This window comes from Macaca mulatta, chromosome 3 (genome assembly GCF_049350105.2).
Source record: "Macaca mulatta isolate MMU2019108-1 chromosome 3, T2T-MMU8v2.0, whole genome shotgun sequence".
NCBI lineage: Eukaryota > Metazoa > Chordata > Mammalia > Primates > Cercopithecidae > Macaca > Macaca mulatta.
In genome coordinates this window covers 168,510,966-168,537,969 of record NC_133408.1, presented here as the reverse complement: position 1 = coordinate 168,537,969, position 27,004 = coordinate 168,510,966, and the positions used below count along the sequence as shown (strand labels likewise).

Here is a 27,004-nt window from a genome sequence, read left to right as displayed (position 1 = left end):
GAAACTCGCGCAAGAAAGAATTCTGGGCAAGTCTACAGAGTAAGGTGAAAGCAAGTTTATTAAGAAAGTAGAGGAATAAAAGAACGGCTACTCCATAGACAGAGCAGCCCTGAGGGCTGCTGGTTGCCCATTTTTATGGTTATTTCTTGATGATATGCTAAACAAGAAGGGATTATTCATGCCTCCCCTTTTTAGACCATGTAGGGTAACTTCCTGACATTGCCATGGCATTTGTAAACTATCATGGCGCTGGTGGGAGTATAGCAGTGAGGACGACCAGAGGTCACTCTCGTCGCCATCTTGGTTTTGGTGGGTTTTGGCTGACTTCTTTACTACAACCTGTCTTATCAGCAGGTCTTTATGACCTATATTTTGTGCCGACCTCCTATCTCATCCTGTAACTTAGAATGCCTAACCATCCGTGAATGCAGCCCAGTAGGTCTCAGCCTCATTTTACCCAGCTCCTATTTAAGATGGAGTTGCTCTGGTTCACATGCCTCTGACATTTTCCCCCTCCCTTTTATAAGAGAACCCTTAATCCTAAGGGGTGCAAAGGGACAAAGATCCATCTGTAATTTCTTCAGGCTGAATAGGGGCAATGACATTCCTGCCTAACTATTAGGGTCTCTCTCTCTTGTGTTCAGGGTAGAGAGGTGCTTAATCAGAAAGCATCAGTATGGCAAGGGCCATTCATAACTCCGAGTTCTGACAAAAGTTGATATCTGGAAGATTAATAAATGTTTAATTTAAGAAAATGTTGAGTAAGCTTATCCTTATTCCTACCCAAAGAGTACAACAGAAACATATTCCACAAGAGTAAAGCAAAATCAGTGAAATTATCTCAAGTAAACTAAATTAGAAGGTTTTCCATGAACTGGACAACTGTTGGAACCAAGCTGATATGGGATTGCTAGATGATTCCAGTACATGCCTAGAATTAGAATATTGACTCCAGATTTTTACATAACCCATCCTTTTTGTTTCTTTTCTGCAGCAGCCAGAGATCTCTGGTTGGGTCACAGGAACAAGCAGTCAGTCTAAATTGCAAAAACAAACTTAAAAACAACTGCCAAGACTAGAATTTAATAACAAGTATACCATAGTTCTTGAAATATAATATTTCTCTCTCCAGTTTCCCATTTTTACTAAAGACTAATCATGGTAACACTGATTTGCCTTATTATATTTGGCCTGATTATTTGTATAAAGTGTGGCAAGAATAATTATTTTTTATATAAGCTCTTTGAAATTGGCTTTAATGGAACTCTGTTCCATAAAGAATCTCAGATAGGATTTTTTTTTGAGCCAAGCCTTGCCATGGGTTTGTACCCTCAAATACCTATGAGTTGAGTAAATTCCTCTCCTCTTGAGGTTCCATGATAACTTGGGGCTCCTGGGCCTGTTAGAAAGTGACATTCTTTACTTACCACAGGTCAGAAGCCCTGTACAGGCACTGTGTAGGCAAGGTATGAGGCCAGTTTCCCCAAGGGGCGTTTATGGGCTCTACAACTCAAGTTTGATTCCTTAAGGGAAAGTATGCCATTCCAGTCAAAGCCTTGGTAAAATAGCCAGTTTCTCCAATTGTGTCCTGTTACAAAAGAAAACAGATTTTTGTTGCACACATGCAAATAGCTATATTGCCATAAATTAAGAATACTCACAAATAGTTTCCAAATTCTGGATAAATTAGGTAGAAAGAAAGAAATATGCTTCAAATTTTGTTCACAGGAGTATACTTTACTCAATTGCCAAAAGCTGTAAATAGCTCAAAAAAAGTTTTTTTTTTACTATGAAAAATAAAACAAAGGATCAGCAATGTTTTGAACAAAAAGTCAAATAGATTATGTCAGAGTCCATGCAGTTAACTTCTGTTTGACATTCATGAACATTTCAGCTCTCTATGAGAGTTCTGAAAGTTTTTTCATCTATTCTGATATCACAGTCTCCAAAGTTATCAGAAAGCCTGCATCTAAGTGCACCTGTTGAAGTTCTATAGTTGATTATAAAACCACCTTTTAAAGAGGGTTAAAACAAGATAACAATTGTTTGTGGATGGTAAAAAGTTTTAGGACAGCCACTATAAAAGCTACAATTGATAAGAAAATTTGGTTACTCTTGTGGCATATAATAAAAAGAAAAATTGGTTACTCTTGTGGCATATAATAATTTCACATAACAATTATAATTATTAATAACATACACTGTCATATCAGCATTATAGGAGTTTCTTATAATTTTGGAACATATAACACATTTATATAAACACAGCCATAAGAAAACCAAATACCATTTCATATTTGACAGTACTTCCTATATGACTTTTATACCAAATAAGCCAAATGTCGCTGTTGCATGGGTGCATTATTGCTGTCAAACTCAATTCTTAATAAAACCTTATAGACAAATATTTCTTAATCAGTTTGACTATAAGGTAAGATTTGCATAAATGTTTTATAACCCTTTACAAATTTTTGTTAAAGAGCAGATTACAAGCAGGTTTTGCTTTAAGAAAAACCTGTTGCACTTTTATTCCAATGCTCAATTTACAGAAAAACTGGATAATACCCCTTTAACCTTAACCAATATGTTCACACACAATTTATTTTACAAGATTAATTTTTCACAAACCTTCCACAACTTGCTCAAACCTTCAGCTTTATTCTGTCTAACTTAAAACAATCTTTTAACCCTCTAAATTTAGGCAATAAATCCATATTCCCATGACTTTTTATAATCCTTTACCAAAAGTACATTCTACTTTTCTTATATACCTTGCATGTAGAACTATTTTTTCAGTAGTCTCAATCACATGTTACAATGGTAACCCTTAGCAACTTTTACTTTTGGTGAAAACCTTGGTAAATTCAGGATTTTAACTATGTACTAGGTGTGGAACCTAGCCTAGGACACACCAGGCAGAAGTGTAGATAAGGTATGACTTTTTCCAGCATAGCTAGGGGATGTGGCAAACTCCACATGTCCCAGGACTTACCTAACTGTAAAGCAGGCAAGTTGTATAGTTAAGAGTCATAGTGTGGCTGGGTGCTGTGGCTTACACCTGTAATCCCTGCACTTTGGGAGGCCACAGTGGGCAGATCACTTGAGGTCAGTGGTTTGAGACCAGCCTGACCATGGTGAAACCCCATCTCTACTAAAAATACAAAAATTAGCTGGGCATGCTGGTGCATGCCTATAATTCCACCTACTCAGGAAGCTGAGGCAGGAGACTGGCTTGAGCCCAGGAAGTGGAGGTTGCAGTGAGCCAAGATCGCACCATTGCACTCTAGCCTGGGTGACAGAGTGAGACTGTCTCAAAAAAAAAAAACAGAAAGAAAAAAAAAGAGTCATAGCGGCATTTTATGAAACTTTTAGGAGGCCTAACACCCTTTAAATTGTACAACATTTATTGCATAAATTCCCTTTCACGAATTCTTTCATGACTTACACAGACAATCTATAATATGCTTGGAACTTTCTGACTTGTCTTAAACATTCCTCTCTTTAAACAACCAGTCATTTTACTTTAGAACACGAGTTTACCATACAAGATCCTTTCTTATATAAAATCTGTTTGCTTTATAACCTTTTTTGCATAGCTAGGAGACATGGCTAATTCCACATGTCCCCAGGCCTTATCTAGAATCTAAAGCTCCAAAATAAATTGGATAATTTTCAAAAGTCAAAGAAGCAGTTTATGACCTTAAAGCATTTAGCAAATCTAATATCTGACCTGCATAATTTAGACCAAATGTTTAAATATTTGAAGATATTTTTATTTTATCAATAATCTTTAAGACTGTGCTTATTTCCCAAAGATTACTTAAGTCACATGAACTAAAAGGCATTAGACTTTTTACTTTTCTGACAAAATATTTAAGCTCTTATTATTATTAAACCAATTAGTTAAAGCTCTTTTCTATATAAACATCACACACACCACACATATAAATACACAGACAAAAGAAGATAAAGGGCCGGGCGCGGTGGCTCAAGCCTGTAATCCCAGCACTTTGGGAGGCCGAGACGGGCGGATCACGAGGTCAGGAGATCGAGACCATCCTGGCTAGCACGGTGAAACCCCGTCTCTACTAAAAAATACAAAAAACTAGCCGGGCGAGGTGGCGGGCGCCTGTAGTCCCAGCTACTCGGGAGGCTGAGGCAGGAGAATGGCGTAAACCCGGGAGGCGGAGCTTGCAGTGAGCTGAGATCCGGCCACTGCACTCCAGCCTGGGCGACAGAGCGAGACTCCGTCTCAAAAAAAAAAAAAAAAGAAGATAAAGGGCTCATCCTCTAAGTTGTGAATTGAACCCTGAACCCAAGTCACCATTGTGATGGCAGAGACCAAGAGAGAGTACTGCCATGTGGTTACAAGGTCAAGCTCCCAAGGACATACAAGACAAGAGGGAAACCTTATCCAGTTTTTTTTCAGGGACCTGCAGCAAAGTTTGTAACTGACCAGTTTGCTGGGTTGTCTTGAAAAGCAGGCTTACAGGTGTCCTAAGCCTGTGTTCTATTCTAAGGTACCTTTCTTTATGACAGAACAACACAGAAAGACACACAAAGCACACCAGATTCACTATAGCTTAAGACTAGCTCACACATTCTTTTTTTCCATTAATCAAAACTTTGCAGAGGAAATAAACGGTGATTTTTACCATTCATTCAACCAACTTGCAGTGGAGGGCAAAGGGGGAAGCATTGCCTGAGGCAGAGTGGGAAAGGTGAAGTGCTCAGGGAGGCCAGAGAAAGACCCACCTGTTGCTCAAAAGTTTGGGTGGCCGCGTATCAGTAGTGAAGGGATTTTTTTTTTTTCTTTTTTTTTGAGATGGAGTCTTGCTCTGTCACCAGGCTGGAGTGAAATGGCATGATCTCAGCTCACTGCAACTTCTGCCTCCTGGTTTCAAGTGATTCTCCTGCCTCAGTCTCCCGAGTAGCTGGGACTACAGGCGTGTGCCACCACGCCCAGCTAATTTTTTTTTTTTTTTTTTTTTTGGTCAGATGGAGTCTCGTACTGTCCGTCGGGCTGGAGTGCAGTGGCGCAATTGTGGCTCACTGCAACCTCTGCCTTCCGGCTTTAAGTGACTCTCCTGCCTCAGCCTCCCAAGTAGCTGGGATTACAGGCACCTGCCACCACGCCCAGCTAATTTTTTGTATTTTTAGTAGAGACGGAGTTCCACTATGTTGGCCAGGCTGGTCTCAATCTCCTGACCTCATGATCCTCCCACTTCAGCCTCCCAAAGTGCTGGGATTACAGGCATGAGCCACCGCGCCCGGCCAATTTCTGTATTTTTAGTAGAAACAGTTTCACCATGTTGACCAGGATGGTCTCAGTCTCTTGACCTCATGATCTGCCCTCCTTGGCCTCCCAAAGTGCTGGGATTACAGGCGTGAGCCACTGCGCCCGGCCACGAAGGGAGCTTTTTCGGCAGTCCTATCAGCTCTTAAGTTTTCCCTTTTAGCGAGGAAAAAACTCCTCATGTCCCACGATCCTGTATTTGCCTAATCCTGTCACCCACAGCCGTCAGCTGTGAGTACAAGACAGATTAATCCCAAGAGAATAGCAGTTAACATCCTGTAGTGCCAAACCCATTCTTAACTGGGAGAGACTTTACCCAGAGGGGCCTCTAATCGTTTAAATCTTAGAACAGACTCTAACCCTCCTGAGTTGGGCCTCTATCCCAAGGCCCATCAAGTGTCCATGCCTTTTATTAAGAGAGGCCTCTAACTCCCCTAAGTGGGGCCTCTGACCCAATCCCATTCTTTCCCTGGGTATATGCACCCCACTGGTGCAGCCTATTTAGAAGGTCGGGGGATTTCTTCAGTATTGTTCCTTCCATGGCTCATCAGAAAGATGTTACCAGACCCCATCACTTACCAAAATTAGCCTGTGGGTCGGGGGTAACTGCACTATCATCCCTTCAGTGGTCGCCAGAAAGATGTTACAGGAAAGGGGTCCTGATCCAGACCCCAAGAGAGGGTTCTTGGATCTTGCACAAGAAAAAATTCAGGGCAAGTCTATAGAGTAAAGTGAAAGCAAGTTTATTAGGAAAGTAAAGGAGTAAAAGAATGGCTACTCCATAGACAGAGCAGCCCTGAGGGCTGCTGGTTGCCCATTTTTATAGTTGTTTCTTGATGATATGCTTAGCAGGGGGTGGATTATTCATGACGCCCCCTTCTAGACCATGTAGGGTAACTTCCTGCCATTGCCATGGCATTTGTAAACTGTCATGGCGCCGACGGGAGTGTAGCAGTGAGGACGACCAGAGGTCACTCTCATTGCCATCTTGGTTTTGGTGGGTTTTGGCTGCAACCTGTTTTATCAGCAAGGTCTTTATGATCTGTAGTTTGTGCCGTCCTCCTATGTCATCCTGTGACTTAGAATGCCTAACCATCTGGGAATGCAGCCCACTAGGTCTCAGCCTCATTTCACCTAGCCCCTATTCAAGATGGAGTTGCTGTGGTTCAAACTCCTTTGACACAACCATATCCTCCCTCTCCCCACCCATGAGAAGTCATTGGCTGCTCAGACCCTGACGGAGCTGGAGGCAGTGGGCCCAGGGATGTGGGTGTGAATTCAAGGCATGGGGTCTTTTGGAGTCAGGCCGTTGGGGAGTGGCAGCAGTCACCATGCTAAGTACCAGCTTCTAGAGGTAGGCGCCACACCAGATCCCTTGTTTCCTTTGATCCCACAACAAGCCTATGAGAACAGGACTACTATTGTCCATTTTTTTTCAGATGAGTAAACTGAGTCACAGAGAGCTTAAGTGACATGCCAGTTTGTGTATCCGTATGAGTTTCTTGGGCTGCTGTAACAAAGTGCCACTTACTAGGTGTCTTGAACAATGTAAATATATTGTCTCTCAGTTCTGGAGGCCAGAAGTGTGAGACCAAGGTGTGGGAGGGTTGGTTCCTTCTGGGACTGTGAGGAGGAATCTGCTTCAGCCTCTGTCCTCGCTTCTGGTGGTTCGCTGGCGATCACTGGCATTCCTTGGCTTCTGCAGCACCTGAACCTCTGCCTTCTCTTTTCCATATCGTTCTCCCTGTGTGTGTATGTGTGTGTATGTGTCTGTGTGTAAATTTCCCCTTTTTAGAGGGATACTGCCTGGCACAGTGACTCACGCCTGTAAACCCAGCACTTTGGAAGACCAAGGCATGTGGATCACCTGAGGCCAGGAGTTTGAGACCAGCCTGGCTAACATGGTGAAACCCCGTCTGTGCTAAAAGTATAAAAAATTAGCAGGGCATGGGGGTGCGTGCCTGTAATCCCAGCTACCCGGGAGGCTGAGGCAGGAGAATCGCTTGAACTCAGGGGGTAGAGGTTGCAGTGAGCTCAGATCACACCACTGCATTCCATCCTGGGCAACAAGAGTGAAACTCTGTCTCAACTTACAACCTGTAAACCTGCAACTTGTTTTATCAGCAAGGTCTTTTTCACCATCTCAAAAAAAAAAAAAAAGATACTAGTTATATTGGATTAGAGACCAACCCTGATCCAGTATGACCTCATCTTAACTAATTACGTCTGCAATGACCCTGTTTCCAAATAATGTAACAGGCTGAGGTACTGGGGTGAGGAGTTCAACATATGGATTTGGGGATGGGGCCACACAATTCAATCCATAACAACATCTAATAAGTGCATAGCGGGGATTCTAATGCCATTTCCTCCTCTCAGTTGAGCCCTGACAGCCCCTTCCCCTATTCATTCTCCCCACCAGGAGGGTCACATCCAGTGCCGCCAGCGAGAATGTGCCAGCCTGTGTCCGTACCCAGCCCGGCCCCTCCCAGGCACCTGCTGCCCTGTGTGTGATGGTGAGTCGGTGGGTAGGGCAGGGACCTGACCACGGGGGGCAACCTGGAGAAAGCTGATGGGTGGCCCTGCTCGGAAGCCCATGGAGGCCAGGAGAGGGCAGGGAGGGGCCCCGGAGGAACATCTAAGGCCCCCCTTCCCAACAGGCTGTTTCCTAAACGGGCGGGAGCACCGCAGCGGGGAGCCCGTGGGCTCAGGGGACCCCTGCTCGCACTGCCGCTGCGCTGTGAGTGTGGCTGCCTGGCAGGGAGGGCCTGGCTCCCGGGCCTGCCTCTGGTGTCCTGACCAGGCCCTGTTGGCAGAACGGGAGTGTCCAGTGTGAGCCTCTGCCCTGCCCGCCAGTGCCCTGCAGACACCCAGGCAAGATCCCTGGGCAGTGCTGCCCTGTCTGCGATGGTGAGTGGGGGCCGGAGTCACTGCGGGAGGGGCAGCCTTGGCCACAGAGAGGCTCCAGGTGTGGGGGATTTGCTTCTCTTGGACCTAAGCCCCTGTTACCCTGTTCCCAAAGTGAGTCCTCACCACACCTTCTCATGACAAACTGGCACCATGCTGGGGCCTGCGCTTCTGTGGCATAGCTGTGGGGGGCGGGGGGCTGCTGGCAGGGCACCCTGGAGAACTCTGCTGGGTCTTCTTTGTCTGGGTGGGGGTTGGACGTCTTGGGGTGATGTGAAGCTTCCCGTCTGCTTCCAGTCCTATTACCCCACGCCCCTGTCATCCCATCCAGGCTGTGAGTACCAGGGACACCAGTATCAGAGCCAGGAGACCTTCAGACTCCACGAGCGGGGCCTCTGTGTCCGCTGCTCCTGCCAGGTAGGCGGTTCCTCCGCTCACACCCAGATCTGCCTCATTCCTTCAGGGTGTCTCACCTGCTTCCCTCCTAGGCTGGCGAGGTCTCCTGTGAGGAGCAGGAGTGCCCAGTCACTCCCTGTGCCCTGCCTGCCTCTGGTCGCCAGCTCTGCCCAGGTGTGTGTGAGAAGGGGAGGAGCAGCTGCTACGGGCGCTGCCTCCGGGGGCTGCAAATGGAGGGTGCTCCTTCCCTGGATGGCGTACGGGTTGCTACATCCACTAGCCATTCTACAGTGTCAGTGGGGATGGTGAAGCTGGGGTCCCTGTGTCCTGGGAAGGACAAGGATGAGTGGGAGGTGTGCAAGCTGCCATGTGACAGCCCCCTTACTACAGCCTGTGTGCTGGATGGAGAGGAGTTTGCTGAGGGAGTCCAGTGGGAGCCTGATGGTCGGCCCTGCACCACCTGCGTCTGTCAAGATGGGGTACCCAAGTGCGGGGCTGCGCTCTGCCCCCCAGCCCCCTGCCAGCACCCCACCCAGCCCCCTGGTGAGTGCCTGGGCTGATCCTGGCTTTCTTCCCCTGCATTACCCAGCTCACCCTGACCAGCCTGCCCCACCCAGGTGCCTGCTGCCCCAGCTGTGACAGCTGCACCTACCATGGCCAAGTGTATGCCAATGGGCAGAACTTCACGGACGCAGACAGCCCTTGCCATGTCTGCCGCTGCCAGGTAGCTGCCCAGCCTTGCTGCTGCCCTACTGAGCCCCTCCTGGGCGTGCCCCCATTGCTCTCTCCCCTGCTGTCTCCCAGGATGGAACTGTGACATGCTCCTTGGTTGACTGCCCTCTCACGACCTGTGCCAGGCCCCAGAGTGGACCGGGCCAGTGTTGCCCCAGGTGCCCAGGTATGTGGGCACTCACTGTGCCTGAGGGGATCAGGGCCCCAGAGGCTGCTGTCCCACAGCCCCATGGACCCAACAGATACCTTAGAAAGCATTGGCCTTCTGAATTGTTTCAGTCCTGTTTCAGAGCTTAGAACTCTCTGGAACTCTGGGGGTGTGTGTGGGTGGGAGGGAGAGTAGAGATTTGTTTATTCCTGCCTGTACCTACACCACCCTCCCCTCCCATGCTGCATTTCCTCTTTTAGTAACTACTGTCCCCCACCACCACTCTAGAGCCCCCATCCCCCACCCCCCAGGTATCTACCTGGATAACACAGGTTCATGAGCAGACACTTGAGCCTGCCACATAGGAGGCCGGGTGCTGGGATGCATGGGACATGTCCCTGCCCGCATAGAGTCTGTGTGAGGGCGTGTGTCAAACACAGGTACACACGTGTGTAAGCACTCCCCTTCTTCCCCTCAGAGACACACATCTGCCTGCAGGTGAATGATCCCCAGTGCACATGCACACACACGTGTGTGCTCAGAATGATACACACGCCTGCACACATGTGCACATGGCCACTTCCTCCTCTTCCCTATCGAGTCAGCTTCCAAGTGGGCACTTGGGCAGCGGCTCTGGACTCCAGGGCTGGAGGGGCTGTCAGGCTTTGCCCTCATACCTGCCCCACTGTCCACCGCCTAGACTGCATCCTGGAAGAAGAGGTGTTTGTGGACGGTGAGAGCTTCTCCCACCCCCGAGACCCCTGCCAGGAGTGCCGATGCCAGGAAGGCCATGCCCGCTGCCAGCCTCGCGCCTGCCTCAGGGCCCCCTGTGCCCACCCGCTGCCTGGGACCTGCTGCCCGAACGACTGCAGCGGTGAGCTGGGCGAGTCGGGGCGACCTTCTGGGATGACGTGGCCCTGGGAAGGCAGCAAGTCCTGGGGGAGTCGCCGTCTCCCAGGCTATAGCCGCTCCCTCCCACAGGCTGTGCCTTTGGCGGTAAAGAGTATGCCAGCGGAGCGGACTTCCCCCACCCCTCTGACCCCTGCCGTCTGTGTCGCTGTCTGGTGAGTCTGCATCTGGGTGGGAGGAACCTAGGGGAGTGGAGGCGGGACTTGCGGAGGCCAGGAGAGGCCCGCCCAGGTGGGAGGGGTGGGACCTGGTGGCACCTGGTGGCAACTGGATGGGAGGGGTCTCCTCGGCCTCCCCCAACTAACCCACCGACCCGTGGTGCGTCTGTCGGTCCGTAGAGCGGCAACGTGCAGTGCCTGACCCGCCGCTGCTCGCCGCTGCCCTGTCCAGAGCCTGTCCTGCTGCCGGGAGACTGCTGCCCGCTGTGCCCGGGTAGGGGCCTCATCCCTCGGCTGCTCCTCCCCCGAGGTCCCCTCGGAGGTCTGTTCCTGGGCCCCTTTGACGCGCGCTCTCGCCGCAGCCTCCCCGGCCCCCGCCGGCTGCCCACAGCCCGGCGCGGCCCCCGCCCGCCACCAGGAGTACTTCTCCCCGCCTGGCGATCCCTGCCGCCGCTGCCTCTGCCTCGACGGCTCCGTGTCCTGCCATCGGCTGCCTTGCCCGCCCGCGCCCTGCGCGCACCCGCGCCAGGGTCCTTGCTGCGCCTCCTGCGACGGTAACGCCCTGGCGGCGCCCCTCCAGGCCACCAGCGTCCTGCAGCGCCATCCCGGCCCGCCCCGGCCCGCCCCGCCTCGGAGCGCCCTGCCCAGTCCACCTCCTCCAGGCCCTCTCCGCCCTCGTTAGGAATGTAATGTCCGGTCAGCAAGGCCTGGGAGCCAGCCCGCACGGCCCCCAGCCCCCACGACCCCCAGCCCGCACGGCCCCCAGCCCCTGCCCTTCTCCCCAGGCTGCCTGTACCAGGGGAAGGAGTTTGCCAGCGGGGAGCGCTTCCCATCGACCACTGCCGCCTGCCACCTCTGCCTTTGCTGGGAGGGCAGCGTGAGCTGCGAGCCCAAGGCATGTGCCCCTGCACTGTGCCCCTTCCCTGCCAGGGGCGACTGCTGCCCTGACTGTGATGGTGAGGGTCAGGGGATAGGGAACTGCGGGGGTGGGATGGGGGGACCAGAGGGCTGGGTCAGCATAATCTTTACTGCCCCAGGGTGGATCTAAAATATTTATTACAGTAAGAAAAAGCCCTGAGGCTGGGAGCCTAGATCGAGCCTGTGACCCCAACAATTTGGGAGGCTGAGGCAGGAGGATCGCTTGAGCCCAGAAGTTCAAGACCACCTTGGCAACATAGAGAGATCTTGTCTCTACACAAAAAATTTTAAATCAGTTGGTTGCGGTGGCTCTGGTACTACTTGGGAGGCTGAGGTGGGAGGATTGCCCAGGGGTTTGAGGCTACAGTGAGCCATGTTTTCGCCACTGCACTCCAGGCTGGGTGACAGAGTGAGACCTTGGCCAAAAAAAAAAAAAGCCTCAGACAAAAGCCTGGATCTTCTCCTGCCTCTGTTACTATTTGGTGCGTGGTCTTAGGCAAGTTACATAACCTCTGGGCCTAAATTTGGCTCTTGTAAAAAGACCCAGTCCCCCAGTCCTCCTGTCCTCCCTCACTCTTGTGCAATCTTGGCAGTTTGGGCCAGTCGCCCTCTACCAACTGCAATTTTGTTTACTACTTGCCTTCCGATTAACTCACTTATTAATTTAAATTGATTTAGAAAGGAGTTTTATATCATACTGTAAGTGGAAAAGTAGACTTGCCAGGACCACATTACCATAAAAATGAATACAATTAAAATGATCATGTTGTTAAATCCTAGTCAGATACTTTTGCCCACCAAGGCTTTGAGCCTGAAATTCACCCTCTCTTTTTTAAAAAGGGAGGTGAGCAAATGGCAGAGGTGCCAAAGGCAGGCTGCCACCACCCTGGGACCCCACCCCCTCCTGGATTCATCAGTGGGCTTGGAAGAGCGTGGGAAAGGTGCTACCTTGGGTTCGCACCACCTGAGTGAGCTGGGGCTACTCCCAGCTCTCCGGGTTGGAAAACTGGTGCCTCTGGCAGTGGCCTGCTGAGTATTTAACCCTGGGGCAGCAGATTCCTTGTGGGTGTTTTTCTACAAGTTAAATAGGAAAGTTTTTTGCAGGACAAAGGGGAGAAAGTTTGCCGTTTGGCCAATCCAAACCCCGCATCCCTCACGACTGCTTTGCTCCCTGGGCTTGGACTGTGACCCCCACCCGCTACTCTAGATCTTTGAGATCTTGGACGCATAACAGGCCCAAGCTCAGAGCCTACAACTGCTGTGCTCTGATCCCTTTCTGTCCCTCCCCTCAGCCTCTCTGTCTCTTCTCTGAAAGGCTGTGAGTACCTGGGGGAGTCCTACCTGAGTAACCAGGAGTTCCCAGATCCCCGAGAACCCTGCAACCTGTGTACCTGCCTTGGAGGCTTCGTGACCTGCAGCCGCCGGCCCTGTGAACCCCCGGGCTGCAGCCACCCACTCATCCCCTCTGGGCACTGCTGCCCGACCTGCCAGGGTAGGGCCACACCTGCCCTTCCATTGCCCCTGCTGGGGTTCCCAGGAGTGCCTCTCTCACCGATTCCGCTTTCTTACCAGCCCTCCCACTGCCTGTCTCTCCACCATACTTTCCTCTCACTCTCCGACTCCCTCACCTTTGATAGAGGTCCCGAGCAGGGCTGTGTGTTTGTGTGTATGTGTGGCTCTGTGTATGTGTGGCTGTGTGTGTGTGTTTGTGTGTGTCTGTATGTGTGTGTGCGTCTGGCTGTGTGTGTGGCTCTGCGAGTGTGGCTCTGTGTGTGTGTGGCTCTGTGTGTATGTGTGTGGCCATGTGTGGCTGTGAGTGTGGCTGTGTGTGTTTCTCTATGTGTGTGTGGCTGTGTGTGTGTATGTATGTGTCACTGTGTGTGTGTATGTGTGTATCTGTGTGTGGCTGTGTATGTGTTGCCCTGTGTGTTTGGGTGTGTGTGTGTGTGTGTGTGTGTGTGTGTGTGTTGCTCTGTGTGGGTGTATCTGTGTATGTGTGTGTGTTGCTCTGTGTGTGTGACCGTGTGTGTGTGTCTGTGTATATGTATGTGTGTGGCTGTATGTGTGTCTGTGTGTGTGGCTATGTGTGTGTTTGTGTATGTATGACTGTGTGTATATGTGTGTTTGTGTGGCTGTGTATGTGTGTGGCCCTGTGTGTGTGTGTATATGGCTGTAGCTGTGTATGTGGGTGTGTGTGTGTGTCTGTATTTGTGTCTATGTTTGTGTGTGGGGGGGCTGTGTGTGTGTGTGTGTGTGTGGGTGTGTGTGTGCTTGTGTGTGGGTGTGTGTATGTGGGGGGGCCATCTCTGTATGTGTGTGGGTGTGTGCACATCTGTGTGTGTATGTGGGGGTGTGTGTGGCCATGTGTGTGTGGTTGTATGTGTATGTGTCTGTGTGTGTGTGGCTCTGTGTGTAAGTGTATGTGTGCCTGTGTGTATCTGGATGTGTGTGTGTGTGTGTGTATGTGTATGTGTCTGTGTGTATATGGGTATATGTGTGTATGTGGGTGGGTGTATGTGTGTGTGTGGCTGTGTGCGTATGTGTGGAGGGGGAGGGGCTGTGCGCGTGTGTGTGACAGTGGCAGTTCCGTTGATGGCAACTCTTCTGTTGCACTCCCCCCTGCTGTGTGTATGTGTGTATGTGTGTGTGTGTCTGCGTATGTGTGTGTGTGTATGTGGTTGTGGGTGTGGCTGTGTATGTGGGTGTGTGTATGTGTGTGTGTGGCTGTGTGTGTATGTGTGGAGGGGGAGGGGCTGCACGCATGTGTGTGTGACAGTGGCGGTTCCGTTGATGGCAACTCTTCTGTTGCACTCCCCCCTGCTGTGTGTATGTGTGTGTGTGTGTGTCTGCATATGTGTGTGTGCATGTGGTTGTGGGTGTGGCTGTGTGTGTATTTGGGTGTGTGTGTGTGGTTGTGGGTGTGGCTGTGTGTGTATCTGGGTATGTGTATGTATGTGGGTATGTGTATGTGTGTGTGTGGCTGTGGGTGTGGGTGTGGCTGTGTGCATATGCGTGGAGGGGGAAGGGGCTGTGTGTGTGTGTGACTGTGGCAGTTCTGTTGATGGCAGCTCTTCTGGTGCACTCCCCGCTGCTGTGTGTGTATGTGTGTGTGGGGAGGAGCTGTGTGTGTGTGTGACAGTGGAGGCTCTGTTGATGGCAGCTCTTCTGTTGGACTCCCCACTCTGCCAGGATGCCACTACCATGGCGTCACTGCTGCCTCCGGAGAGACCCTTCCTGACCCACTTGACCCTGCCTGTTCCCTCTGCACCTGCCAGGTGAGGCAGCCCCTTTGGGACTTTGGTCACCTTTCCTCCCTTGATCCTCTTCTCCGGCCAGGAAGAGGCTGTCTCCTCCACTCAGGTGGCAAGGGCTACACTCTGCCCTTGACATCTCATGGGACAGGACTGGGCTCAGGTCTCCCGGGCCAAGGGAGGGTGTTTGGGCCCCTGCAGGCTCAGTAGGGTCTCCAGCCCTGGGGAAATGTGCAGCCCAGTTGAGGGTGTGATGGGCCTCTCTCCCCTAGGAAGGTTCCATGCGCTGCCAGAAGAAGCCATGTCCCCCAGCTCTCTGCCCCCACCCCTCTCCAGGCCCCTGCTTCTGCCCTGTTTGCCACAGTGAGCTGCCTTCCTCGTGCCCGGCCCCCACGCCCTTCCCCACCTCTGCCTCCCCCTTCCCTTCCTGCCAGGCCTAAGGTTGGGCTGAGCAGGGCAGGGTGGTACAGGCCCTCCACCCAGGAGGTATGTCCCCCACAGGCTGCGTCTCTCAGGGCCGGGAGCACCAGGACGGGGAGGAGTTTGAGGGAGCAGCAGGCAGCTGTGAATGGTGTCGCTGTCAGGTATAGCAGGAGGTGGGAGGCATGGAGTGACGGCTGGACCATAGCACCTCTGGGGCCCAGCCTAGGCAGCAAGTCAGTATCTCTGCATCTCCTACAGGCTGGCCAGGTCAGCTGTGTGCGGCTGCAGTGCCCACCCCTTCCCTGCCAGCTCCAGGTCACCGAGCCGGGGAGCTGCTGCCCTCGCTGCAGAGGTATGGCTGCCCCCAGCCCTACCCCTTGCTTCAGCCCCTTGGCCCTATGTCCCTCTGTCCACCCCACCTCCCTCCCCTCAGCCAGCTCTTCTCCCACCTCCCTGCCCCCACAATTGGCGCTTGCATACACCCTTGCCACCTTCAGCTTCTCCTACCTCTCCCTGTCCTGGACTGCCCAGACCATCCCTCTTCCAGGTGCTGGTTAGAGTTCCCTCAAAGCTGCCTCTCTTGGTTTGGGTGCAGCAGCTCACACTTGAAATCCCAGCACTTTGGGAGGCCAAGACGGGAGGATCACTTGAACCCAGGAGTTTGAGGCTGCAGTGAGCTGCATTTGCACCACTGCGCTCCAGCTTGGGCAACAAAGAAGACTGTCTCAAAAATAAAATAAAAAGCTGCCCCTCTTTCTAATCACACCCCATTCATCATCATCATCATCATCAAGATACCTGACATTCACTGAACAGGTAGCATGTGCCAGGCCCTGAGCACTTTACGTGTATTATCTCATTTAATCAGCACAACAACCTTACCAGATAAGTACTCTTATTCTTCCTATTTTACAGATGAGAAAGTGGAGGTACAGAGAGGTAGAGAAGGTGGCAGAGCCAAGATGGGCACTTGGGCCATCTGGCTCTGAACTTGAGCCTTTCTGAGCCTGCCCACTGCCCCTCACCCCACACACTGCCCAGCCTGGTGGTGTTTCTACAGAACCACAGAACTGTCATAGCATTTCACTTGCTCTGTGAGGGAGGCAGGACAGAGGAAATCCCCATTTAACAGATGAGGAGACTGAGGCTCAGAGAGATTGAGTTATCTTGGGCACACAGTTAGCAATGGAGCCATTCACCTGGTCCACATGCATTCATGACACAGCTGCTACATGCCAGGTACTGTGACCGATACGGGCTGCACTGGGCAGTGCCCGCTGCCTGGAGCTTGGTCTTCAGAGCAGGCAGGAACAGAACAGGATTAGAACCCAGGTGTTCTGAACCCCACCCAGTGCATTTCCCCTCCACAACAGACAGGAGTTCTGCCCCATCCTTTCTTCCTGCCAAATCCCTGCAAACCCACTACTCCTGGCGCCACGTGCCTAGCTGACCACTGAGGGTGGGGGGCTAGGGGCAGACGTCCAGATCTCAACCTCCAAGCTCGTCCCTGCCCACCTTGCACCACAGGCTGCCTGGCTCATGGGGAAGAGCACCCTGAAGGCAGTAGCTGGGTGCCCCCCGACAGTGCCTGCTCCTCCTGCGTGTGTCATGAGGGTGTCATCACCTGTGCACGCGTCCAGTGCATCAGCTCTTGCGCCCAGCCCCACCAGGGGCCCCATGACTGCTGTCCTCGATGCTCTGATACTGGAAGCCTGGGACGGGAGGGAAAAGGCAAGGAGGGAGCCCTGGGCCCATACCTCCCTGCCTGTGCTGGGCTGGGTGGCAAAGACAGGTAGTTGGAGAAGTGGCCTCCATCCTTGTGCACACTCCACTCCCTGGGGTCAGGGGGAGGCTGGGGACAGAGGACTCTACCCCGGCCTCGCTGCCAACCTGAAGGCCCCCTGATCCCGTTCTGCTCTCACCCCAAAGACTGTGAGCATGAGGGCCGGAAGTACGAGCCCGGGGAAAGCTTCCAGCCTGGGGCAGACCCCTGTGAAGTGTGCATCTGCCAGGTAGGTGAGGGCTCAGTGGAGGGGCTAGGGCACCTCGAGGGGTGGGGAGTGGGCAGCATGGGATGAGGCCCAGCCAAGCTGGTCACTTCATGGAGCGGGCACTCTGGGGGCCAGACGAGTGTATCCCTGTGGCCAGGAGACAAGGCAGGGCTGGGACCAACAAGGCCTGGAGGCCTGGGTTTAGACAAGGAGCCCACGTTCCAAGTGTGCAGGAGGCCATGGGTGGTCCCCCTGCTGCAGTGCAGGGTGAGTGTGTATGGCCGGAGGGCCACCTGGGACGTGACTAGGGTTGTGGAGATTCTATTTGCAAGGCCCTGGAAGGGCTTGGAGCAGGCAAATGACATCACAGGCCAGGGGACTAAGCCATGGGCCTGGGGAGGAGGATGGCATGAGCCTGCTGGAGGATCAAAGGTCACATGAGGGCTCAGGCCCAAGTGACTGAAAGGAGAAGGAGACATCGTCTCGGAGACTAGGGCATGGGGTGAGGAGCATGTCTAGAAGACTCTGAGTCTCTCTTCAGCCTGGAGTTCAGGGCCCAAGATGCGTCCCGGAAGAGGTTGCAGCAGGCAGAGGGAGGGGCCGGAAGTCCTCGCCAAGGGCAGCTCTGGGTTTTTGTGGCCCGGGACCCACCGCTGCTCACTCATTCTTGTAGCCACAGCCTGAGGGGCCTCCCAGCCTTCGCTGTCACCGGCGGCAGTGTCCCAGCCTGGTGGGCTGCCCCCCCAGCCAGCTCCTGCCCCCTGGGCCCCAGCACTGCTGTCCGACCTGTGCCCGTGAGTACAGGGATGAGCCTGGTACTGGAAGCCTGGGGCAGGAGGGGAAATGCGGGGAGGAGGCCCTGGGCCCACACCTGCCTGTCTCTGCTGGGCCGGGTGGCAGAGACAGGCAGTTGGAGAAGTGGCCTCCGTCCTTGTGCACACCCCGCTCCCTGGGGTCAGGGGGAGGTAGATGAGATATGAGTTATGTATTATGCCACCCCTCCACCAGCCCCAGATTTTTCCTGACTCCAGTGGACTGTTCTGGAACCCCATGCCAGGCCGGTGAGGGCTGCACCATCACTAGGGGAACTGGGGAAGCTGGCAGGGACCCTTTGCCTCTCCGCAGCTGAGTGCAGTTTGTGGAGCATCTGGCCAGCAGGTGGCGCTGCAAGGCGACAGTTGTGCTGAGACGTGAGGACAAGACAGGCAGTGGGTGGCCCAGTCACAGGGGTGGGCGAGCATTTTTTTTTTTTTTTTAGAGTAAAGATTTATTAAGATTGGGGGGGAAAGTAAGTAAAGAAACAGTTTTATTTTTATTACAAATATTGAAAGATGGCCAATTTCTGTCTCCTGGATTTAACACTTGTGGTTTACTCAACACAGCCATTTTACATTTGTTGTGAAGGGAAATTTTTTCTGTTTCTGGTTCTATACCAGCACTGAAATGATAACCTACCTTTGCAATACAGGTGAACGTTAGTTATCCTTACATAGAAAAAACAGACCAGGGCCAGTAGCTCACGTCTGTAATCCCAGCACTTTGGGAGGCCGAGGCGGGAGGATCACAAGGTAAAGAGATCGAGACCATCCTGGCCAACATGGTGAAACCCTGTCTCTACTAAAGATACAAAAATTAGCCAGGCGTGGTGGTGCATGCCTGTAATCCCAGCAACTTGGGAGGCTGAGGCAGGAGAATAGCTTGAACCCGGGAGGCAGAGGTTGCAGTGAGCCGAGATTGCGCCACTGCACTCCAGCTTGGTGGCAGAGTGAGATTCTGTCTCAAAAAAGAAAAAACATACTCTTTTAAAATGATAATCCTCCTGTTTTCTCCAGTTTGGTTTTTTGATTTGGGTTTTGGGTTTTTTGAGACAGAGTTTCGCTTTGTCACCCAGGCTGGAGTGCAGTGGCATAATCTCAGTTCACTGCAACCTCTGGGTTCAAGGAATTCTCCTGCCTCAGCCTCCCAAGTAGCTGGGATTATAGGCATGCACCACCACGCCTGGCTAATTTTTTGTGTTTTTAGTAGAGATGGGGTTTTACCATGTTGTCCAGGCTGGTCTCGAACTCCTGAGCTCAGGTGATCCTCCTGCCTCGGCCTCCCAAAGTGCTGGATTACAGGTGTGAGCCACCACGCTGGCTTTTCTGTTTTTTTATTTTTTATTTATTTATTTTTATGGTGTAAGACACTAAAATGTACGATCCTAACCATTTTTTAAGTGTACAGTTTGTGGTATTAAATATGTTCATAATGCTGTGCAGCCATCCCTGCCATCCAGCAGGGAGGTCAACACTTGCTTGGGGGTTCTTCAGGAGAAGGGAGGAAGACCAACATTTATTAAGCACCTACTGCATGCCACACACTGTACCTGGTGCTCTTAATAAAGTCTCTCGCTTTGTTTTCACAGTTACCCAGTGAGGGAAGTATTAATCTCTTTTTACAGATTAAGAAACTGAGGCTCAGAGAGATGGATTAATCTAACCTAATGAGCACAGGCACTGAGTGCTGGCATCAGGATTCGAACTCGGGATGCCTGGCTGTGTGCTTCCCTGCGCTGTTGTAGCCACACTGTATTACAGATAGCAGGAGGGAGAGCAGGCCACAAGCTGGCCATTCTTAGTGACCTCAGGCTAAGGAAGCCATGCTTGGTCTGTTTCTAGTCACCTTGCACCCCTACCCGGCCCCACATAACAACCTAGCAAAGTTTCTTTGCAAACGTGTGAACGTGACTGAATTAAAGAGAAAGAGAACTTGTCCTCCCCGGAGTCAAGGTGCTGGGATGCGGGTATGCCCAGGAGTTCAAGTTAGAAATCTGGGGACACGGTGCATGGGGACAGCTGGGATTTCCAGCCCTGCGCCCCTTTTTCTGTCCCCCACTCTGGGTTCTTGTCTTCACAGAGGCTTTGAGTAACTGTTCAGAGGGCCTGCTGGGATCTGAGCTAGCCCCACCGGACCCCTGCTACACATGCCGGTGCCAGGTGAGCCCTCCTGCCTTGGGGACTCACAGAGCCCCTCTTCTTCCTTCTCTGTGGGCTGTGGCTGCCCCTCCTCTCCCGCAGCAGCTCCGGGGCTCTCCACTCACCCTGACATTTGCCCACTTGTCCTGACTGTCACATCATGACTACGCCTTACTCCTCCACCAGCTCCCTGAGATCCGCCATTCTCTACCTCTTGTGTTCACATGGGTAGGACCTGACATGGCTCTGCATCCACCAAACCTGTCCTGAGCTCAGCTGTCCCCTCTCAGAGCGCCACACTCCCCCTGGGAGCTGCTGCCCCGTGTGCCAGGGTAAGTGCCCAGCCCTGGCCGCCACCCTCAGAGAGGAGCCCAGGGGGAAGACAGGAAGGGGAGACATTCATGGGCCAAGTGGGCAGTCCAGGGTTTGTACTCGGTTTTTAGAAAAGAATACAGGGTTCATTCTTTTCTAGAAATGGAGGGGGGCTGTTCTTGAGGTGGGGAAGAGACCCATGAGGCAGGGGGAAGCTGGGATGAAGCCTAGATTCTCAAAGTCTGGCCTGATGCCTCTCAGGAGGCTTGGGATCTCCAGGCCCATGAAGAGGGCATTGCACTACTGAGTGGGCAGCCGGCCCAGAGTGGGGTTCCAGCCTCTGGCCCTTTGGGCTCCTAGGACCCTAGAGACATCCCCAGCACTGATGCGAGGCCTGATGTCTAATGGGCCCTGTGGATATTGGTTGAAGAAATCAACACCATCAGGGTGGTAGGGAAATTGAGTGGGTGCTTTCCTGCCATGAAATGCGGAGTAAGCTCCGAGGAGGGAGGATACAGCTGGAGGGACAGTGCCTGCCCATCCCATGTCTTCCTCCTCAGAATGTGTGGTGGAGGCCGAGGGCCGGAGCGTGGCAGATGGAGAGAGCTGGAGGGACCCCAGCAATGCGTGCATCACCTGCATCTGTCGTGTGAGCTGGGGTGGGTCTGGGAGGGTAGAGGATCTCACAGATGGATAAAGGGAGGAGTGTCCAACACTCCACCAGCAAATATGGGGTCTTTAAGGGGCAAGAGCATCCCTGCACCAGGGCACGGAGCCGAAGGTTGGATTTCATTCTCCACTTGAACTGTGAAGAGTGTATTGTGGGAGGGGCAGGCAGAAGTCCATGCCCAGATGCCCCCAGAAGCATGAGGCCAGGGACTCCGGCCCTGCAGAAAACCCCAGAACAATGATGTCTGTCCTCAGTGGGGCCATGTGGAGTGCCACCTCGAGGAGTGCCAGGCCCTCTCCTGCCCCCATGGCTGGGCAAAGGTGCCCCAGGCCGACAGCTGCTGTGAGCGATGCCAAGGTGTGCAGCCAGGATGATGGGGGAGGGGGTAAGTCAGACCTTCTGGGCATGTGGGAGGGGCAGCTGACCTCCCAGCTCCTATCCCTTCAGCTCCCACCCAGTCCTGCGTGCACCAGGGCCGTGAGGTGGCCTCTGGAGAGCGCTGGACTGTGGACGCCTGCACCAGCTGCTCCTGCATGGCGGGCACCGTGCGTTGCCAGAGCCGGCGCTGCTCACCGCTCTCGTGTGGCCCCGTGAGTACCGAAATCTAAGGAGGTGGGGAGGGTCAGGGTGGGGGCACATGGTACCACCATCCTGGTGTGATCAGGCATCCGAGAGGGAGGCTGGGCTCCTGCAGCCAGCTGGGAGCTGGGGACAGTGCTGTTCCCAGTGCGACCACAAAGTGGTGCCCTGACCTTGCTCGCAGGGAGCCCGGGCGCTGGAATCCTGGAGATCCCTGGAGACTCCTGGGAGATGCTTGGTTTTCTGGGAGGGTCTGCGAGAGGCATGGCCGGGAGGGTGGCGTGTCTGACAGTGTCTGGGGCTGAATGCAGGACAAGGCCCCTGCCCTGAGTCCCGGCAGCTGCTGCCCCCGCTGCCTGCCCCGGCCAGCTTCCTGCATGGCCTTCGGAGACCCCCATTACCGCACCTTCGACGGCCGCCTGCTGCACTTCCAGGGCAGTTGCAGCTATGTGCTGGCCAAGGACTGCCACAGCGGGGACTTCAGGTGTGCATCCCCCGTCTCTCTTCTCCCCAACCCCTACACCCAGCCCTGCTGACCATTGGCACCTGGGACTTTCCCGCCCACAGTGTGCACGTGACCAATGATGACCGGGGCCGGAGCGGCGTGGCCTGGACCCAGGAGGTGGCAGTGCTGCTGGGAGATGTGGCCGTGCGGCTGCTGCAGGGCGGAGCAGTCACTGTGAGCAAAGCCGATGAGCAGAGGAAGGTGGATCCCATGCTGTCCACCCATGTGCCTCGACATCGCCCCTCCTCCCACCTCCTTTATCCTCCAGGTGGATGGGCGCCCAGTGGCCTTGCCCTTCCTGCAGGAGCCACTGCTGTATGTGGAGCTGCGAGGACACACTGTGATCCTGCATACCCAGCCCGGGCTCCAGGTGCGGCTCCAGGGCGAGTCTGGATGGGCTGCCTGCTGGGAACTTCAGTCCTGTTTAGGCCTCTGTATCTATAGGGGGGTGGGGATGCCAGCTACCTCCTGGCCAAAAGAGGCCAGGAGTGGGGTGCAGGGCTGTGAGGGGAGGTGGATCAGGGTCAGAGATCTCCCCGGGCAGTCAGAGGAGTTCTGAGTTCTGAGACTGATTTCTAATCTTGACTCAGCCTCTTAAGTCACCAACAGCCTCCCCTGGGCCTCAGATTTCTCATCTGTAAAGTGGGGAATGGGAAGGGTCAGTGGCAGTGGGGAGGATGTCAGCTAAAGTCTCCTGGCGGGTGTCTCAGGTTCCTTCCAACCCTCATGTGGAAGGAGTAATTTGCCCCCTGCGCCCAGCAAGAAACACAACTTGTAAATTCATAGAATAAGGGTATACACTTCTAATCTGAACCCTAATTGTGCTTTGTCCTCTGCAAGGCCGGAATGCCCATGAGAAAGTGAATCCCTGGAAGGGGGTTGCATTTCACGTGGGGCCCAGTTGAGGGATGGCGGCAGGAGAAGGTGCCCTCATGCAGGAGCTGTGGGCAGCTCCTCCTGTCATCTGTCTTTGCCCAGGGCTGGCACAGAATGTATCCACTTGGCCTTGGCTAGGGCTGTGTTTCTTCCAAGGGGAGCCTCCATCTGTCCATTCTCCTCCCCTGCAGCACTGGCCGCGCTGAACACAGTGCCTGGGGCCATAATGGACCCTGAGCTTCTTCAGGCCCCTGTCCTTACCTGCTCCCCAGTCCCAGGCCTCTTCACACAGGTGCTGTGGGACGGGCAGTCCCAGGTGGAGGTGAGCGTGCCTGGCTCCTACCAGGGCCGGACTTGTGGGCTCTGTGGGAACTTCAACGGCTTTGCCCAGGATGATCTGCAGGGCCCTGAGGGGCTGCTCCTGCCCACAGAGGCTGCGTTTGGGAATAGCTGGCAGGTGAGTGGCACAGGAACTGGAGATGGGGGTTAGGGAAGACGCAGCTGAGCATGAGTCTCAGAGCAACCCTCTGGCATGGAAAGCGGGGAAAGGGAGTGAAGTCACACAAGATAGGCTTTTGGGCTTTCAGGGAGGTGTGTAGGCTTCTTGACTGTCTTGGTGCTGGAGAGGTAGGGTGGCTTGTTAAAAGAGGCCTCGTTGGCCAGGCGCAGTGGCTCATGCCTGTAATCCCAGCACTTTGGGAGGCTGAGGTGGGTGGATCACCTGAGGTCGGGAGTTTGAGACCAGCCTGACCAATGTGGGGAAACCCCATCTCTACTAAAAATACAAAATTAACTGGGCCTGGTGGTGCATATGCCTGTAATCCCAGCTACTCAGGAGGCTGAGGCAGGAGAATCGCTTGAACCCAGGAGGCGGAGGTTGCAGTGAGCCGAGATCACACCACTGTACTCCAGCCTGGGCAACAAGAGCAAAACTCTGTCTCAAAAAAAAAAAAAAAAAAGAGGTCTCGTCACCTGAACCCCCAAGCCTTGCTTTGCCACTCACTGGCTGTGTGACCTTGAACAAGTGCTGACCTACTCTGGCCTTGGTCTGTCCATCTATAAAATGGGGACAAAAAGAAGGTAGACAGTACTTCCTTTGCGTTCTTTTAGGGAGGTTTTGGGGACTAAAGCAAATGACTGGGTGGGAAGTGCTTTGAAGAGCATGGCATGCAGAGGCCAGCTGCCAGTGGTGCTGTCACATCAGGGCTGCTCTCCCCACCCAGGTCCCAGAGGGGCTGGGGCCTGGCCGGCCCTGTTCTGCAGGCCGAGAGATGGATCCGTGCCGGGCAGCAGGTTACCGTGCCAGGCGTGAGGCCAATGCCCGGTGTGGGGTGTTGAAGTCCTCCCCATTCAGTCGCTGCCATGCTGTGGTGCCACCGGAGCCCTTCTTTGCCGCCTGTGTGTATGACCTGTGTGCCTGTGGCCCTGGCTCCTCCGCTGATGCCTGCCTCTGTGACGCCCTGGAAGCCTATGCCAGTCACTGTCGCCAGGCAGGAGTGACACCTACCTGGCGAGGCCCCACGCTGTGCGGTGAGGGGGTGATGCCCACTGCAGGCTGGGGGAGGGTCAGCACAGAGAAGAAGGGTAGCCCGGAGGGCTCAGGGTGGGTCCACGGTAGGTGTGACGAGTCTCGCAGTGGTACGCACAGCTACTGGGGCAGTTTCAGGTGCCACGGTAACCCCGCCTCCCACTCCCCCCACCCCCCACAGTGGTAGGCTGCCCCCTGGAGCATGGCTTCGTGTTCGATGAGTGCGGCCCGCCCTGTCCCCGCACCTGCTTCAATCAGCATATCCCCCTGGGGGAGCTGGCAGCCCACTGCGTGAGGCCCTGCATGCCCGGCTGCCAGTGCCCTGCAGGCCTGGTGGAGCACGAGGCCCACTGCATCCCACCCGAGGCCTGTCCCCAAGTCCTGCTCACTGGAGACCAGCCACTCGGTGCTCCGCCCAGCCCCAGCCGGGAGCCCCAGGAGACACCCTGAGCCAGGACAGTGCCTGACCAGGGTTCATCAGGCCAGGAGTCTCCCCTTGGCAAGCAGTTCCCACCCTGGTCAGGGCTGTGGAGAGAATGCCCTGCCTGGACAGTGGAGCCTGGGCCCCTGCCCTGCAAAGACCCCTGCTGTGTTGAGTCACAAGCAGTAAACTCTAGGCCTGCCCGAAGGCTTCCTTGTGTGTGTGTGTATTTCCTCCTGGTGCTGGAACAGAGGCTGGGCTGCCAGGAACATGGGGTCTAGTGATCAATGGCCCCAGAATCACAGCACCATGTACCCTCCTTGCACCTGCATGCCTGGGCTGCCCCACCCAGCCACTCCCTGGTGCTGTCTGGGAAACCCTGCAGTGGTAGGAGGAGGACCCTGGTGCCCTGGTCTTAGCCCTGTGCTCATTCTGTGTAGCAGGCATGATGCATGGCCCCATGTGGTACCTTCTGTGGATCCATGTGGGATCCTGCAGGGGCTGAGGAACCATGGAGAAGGGGCTGCATCAGAGAATGGCCTCCCCCTTCCTTGTGGCTGGGGGATACTGAATGTGCAAGCACCTTCTGGGCCACTCCGAGGGCTAGTGACACAATGCCTGGGGTGAGAAACAGGAGAAGCAACAGACCACAATGCAATATGGACATGTGCCTGCGTGTGCACACAGAAACACAGAAACACACACAGAAACATACATCCCTCAGAAGCCCAGATAAACACATGCAATGCATACCTGCCTGCCTTCACAACCACACCCACCCCAGGCAGATGTGTGGGCAGTAGACACTGGCAGCGTGTGAAGACGTCACTGTAGGGAGGGAACATGGGTTTTGAGATAGAAAAAGTCCAGAATTCAAGTTTTCTTTGCCGCCTACTCTGTGACCTTGGTGTTTTAGGGACCTTGGTCATGAGGTCAGGGGACTCCATCCTCATTGCTCCCTGATATTCCAACAGGGAGTGAAGGGCTTTGTGCTCAGGCAGGGATGCAGGAGAGTGCCGGGTTGAATTAGAGGCCACTCAGCCTGCTTGCTCTTTCATTGAGGCTGTTCTCTCTTCCAGCCAAGAGGAGGGTCTGCTCCGTTCTCTCATGGAATGGGGACAAAGTAGCCAGCAGGCCAATCTGCTCACAACAGAGCAGGATGTAAAGATGGCAGAGCTCCTGCACTCAGCCCCTCTTCTGATTAGATAACTTATATGACCTGTCTATTCATCTGTGAGGTGAGGATGATAATAATAAGTGTCAGGGAATGAACAGTGACCCATGGACAGCACTTACTAGGTGGACAGCATGGACAAGCATGTGGGCAGTGCTTGCCGGGGCAGGGCCTCTTACCACTCGCCTCTTGCTGATGGATGGCCTGGGCTCCCAGGACCATGTCTTCCCAGAGGGTATCACATCCATCCATCTCCAGATGAAAAAAATGCTGCTGCATGTTAAGACAAGCTATTCTTTTTTTTTTTTTTTTTTCTAAAGACACAAGGTCTTGCTCTGTCACTCAGGCTGGAATACAGTGGCATGATCACAGCTCACTGCAGCCTTGACCTCCCAGGCTCAATCAATCCTCCCATCTCAGCCTCCCAAGTAGCTGTAACTACAGGCACGTGCTACCACGCCTGGCTAACTTTTTTTTTTTTTTTTTTTTGAGATGAGGTCTTGCTATGTCATCCAGGCTGGTCTCAAATTCCTGGGCTCAAGCCATCCTCCCACTTCATCCTCCTAAAGTGGTGGAACTGCAGATGTGAACCACCACACTTGGCCTAGGAGAGGTTGCTTTCTGAGTCAGTCTTCTTACCTATAAATTAGGGATAATAATAGAGCTTACTTCATAGAGTTGCTGCAAGAAAGGATTATATGTATGAAGCGTCTTCATCCTGGCACAAGCTAAACTTTGGTAGCAGCTGCTATTGCTACCCATATTGGGCATATTGTATGACCAAATAATGCAGCTGTGAAGCTGATGTTCAGATGTACGCGTGTACAGTATATGTCAAACAAATGCTCGCTGGGGG

The 27,004-nt window shown here is 53.5% G+C and overlaps 1 protein-coding gene across 2 annotated transcripts in view; it reads left to right on the top strand.

Annotated features, from left to right (window-relative positions):
• Nucleotides 1–25,181, top strand: part of KCP (kielin cysteine rich BMP regulator) — a 34,277-nt gene extending 9,096 nt beyond the window's left edge. Inside the window, exons 9-40 of one of the 2 annotated variants that reach the window (XM_077997281.1) lie at nt 7,719–7,812; nt 7,957–8,036; nt 8,113–8,206; nt 8,535–8,620; nt 8,692–8,773; nt 8,990–9,142; nt 9,217–9,323; nt 9,404–9,497; nt 10,180–10,353; nt 10,461–10,543; nt 10,727–10,820; nt 10,909–11,100; nt 11,332–11,502; nt 12,780–12,956; nt 14,654–14,739; nt 14,988–15,078; nt 15,217–15,299; nt 15,397–15,490; nt 16,666–16,848; nt 17,068–17,150; nt 17,803–17,923; nt 20,025–20,104; nt 20,316–20,415; nt 20,956–21,044; nt 21,320–21,422; nt 21,513–21,655; nt 21,956–22,128; nt 22,212–22,323; nt 22,418–22,519; nt 23,318–23,482; nt 24,249–24,555; nt 24,735–25,181. In XM_077997281.1, the coding sequence (XP_077853407.1) occupies nt 7,719–7,812; nt 7,957–8,036; nt 8,113–8,206; nt 8,535–8,620; nt 8,692–8,773; nt 8,990–9,142; nt 9,217–9,323; nt 9,404–9,497; nt 10,180–10,353; nt 10,461–10,543; nt 10,727–10,820; nt 10,909–11,100; nt 11,332–11,502; nt 12,780–12,956; nt 14,654–14,739; nt 14,988–15,078; nt 15,217–15,299; nt 15,397–15,490; nt 16,666–16,848; nt 17,068–17,150; nt 17,803–17,923; nt 20,025–20,104; nt 20,316–20,415; nt 20,956–21,044; nt 21,320–21,422; nt 21,513–21,655; nt 21,956–22,128; nt 22,212–22,323; nt 22,418–22,519; nt 23,318–23,482; nt 24,249–24,555; nt 24,735–25,003 (4,065 nt within the window). In that variant the 3' untranslated portion in view covers nt 25,004–25,181. Of the gene's footprint in view, nt 1–7,718; nt 7,813–7,956; nt 8,037–8,112; nt 8,207–8,534; nt 8,621–8,691; nt 8,774–8,989; nt 9,143–9,216; nt 9,324–9,403; nt 9,498–10,179; nt 10,354–10,460; nt 10,544–10,726; nt 10,821–10,908; nt 11,101–11,331; nt 11,503–12,779; nt 12,957–14,653; nt 14,740–14,987; nt 15,079–15,216; nt 15,300–15,396; nt 15,491–16,665; nt 16,870–17,067; nt 17,151–17,802; nt 17,924–20,024; nt 20,105–20,315; nt 20,416–20,955; nt 21,045–21,319; nt 21,423–21,512; nt 21,656–21,955; nt 22,129–22,211; nt 22,520–23,317; nt 23,483–24,248; nt 24,556–24,734 lie in introns of both variants that reach the window. The other variant, XR_013415518.1, reaches the window with a different exon arrangement.
• The last annotated feature ends 1,823 nt before the right edge of the window (nt 25,182–27,004 follow it).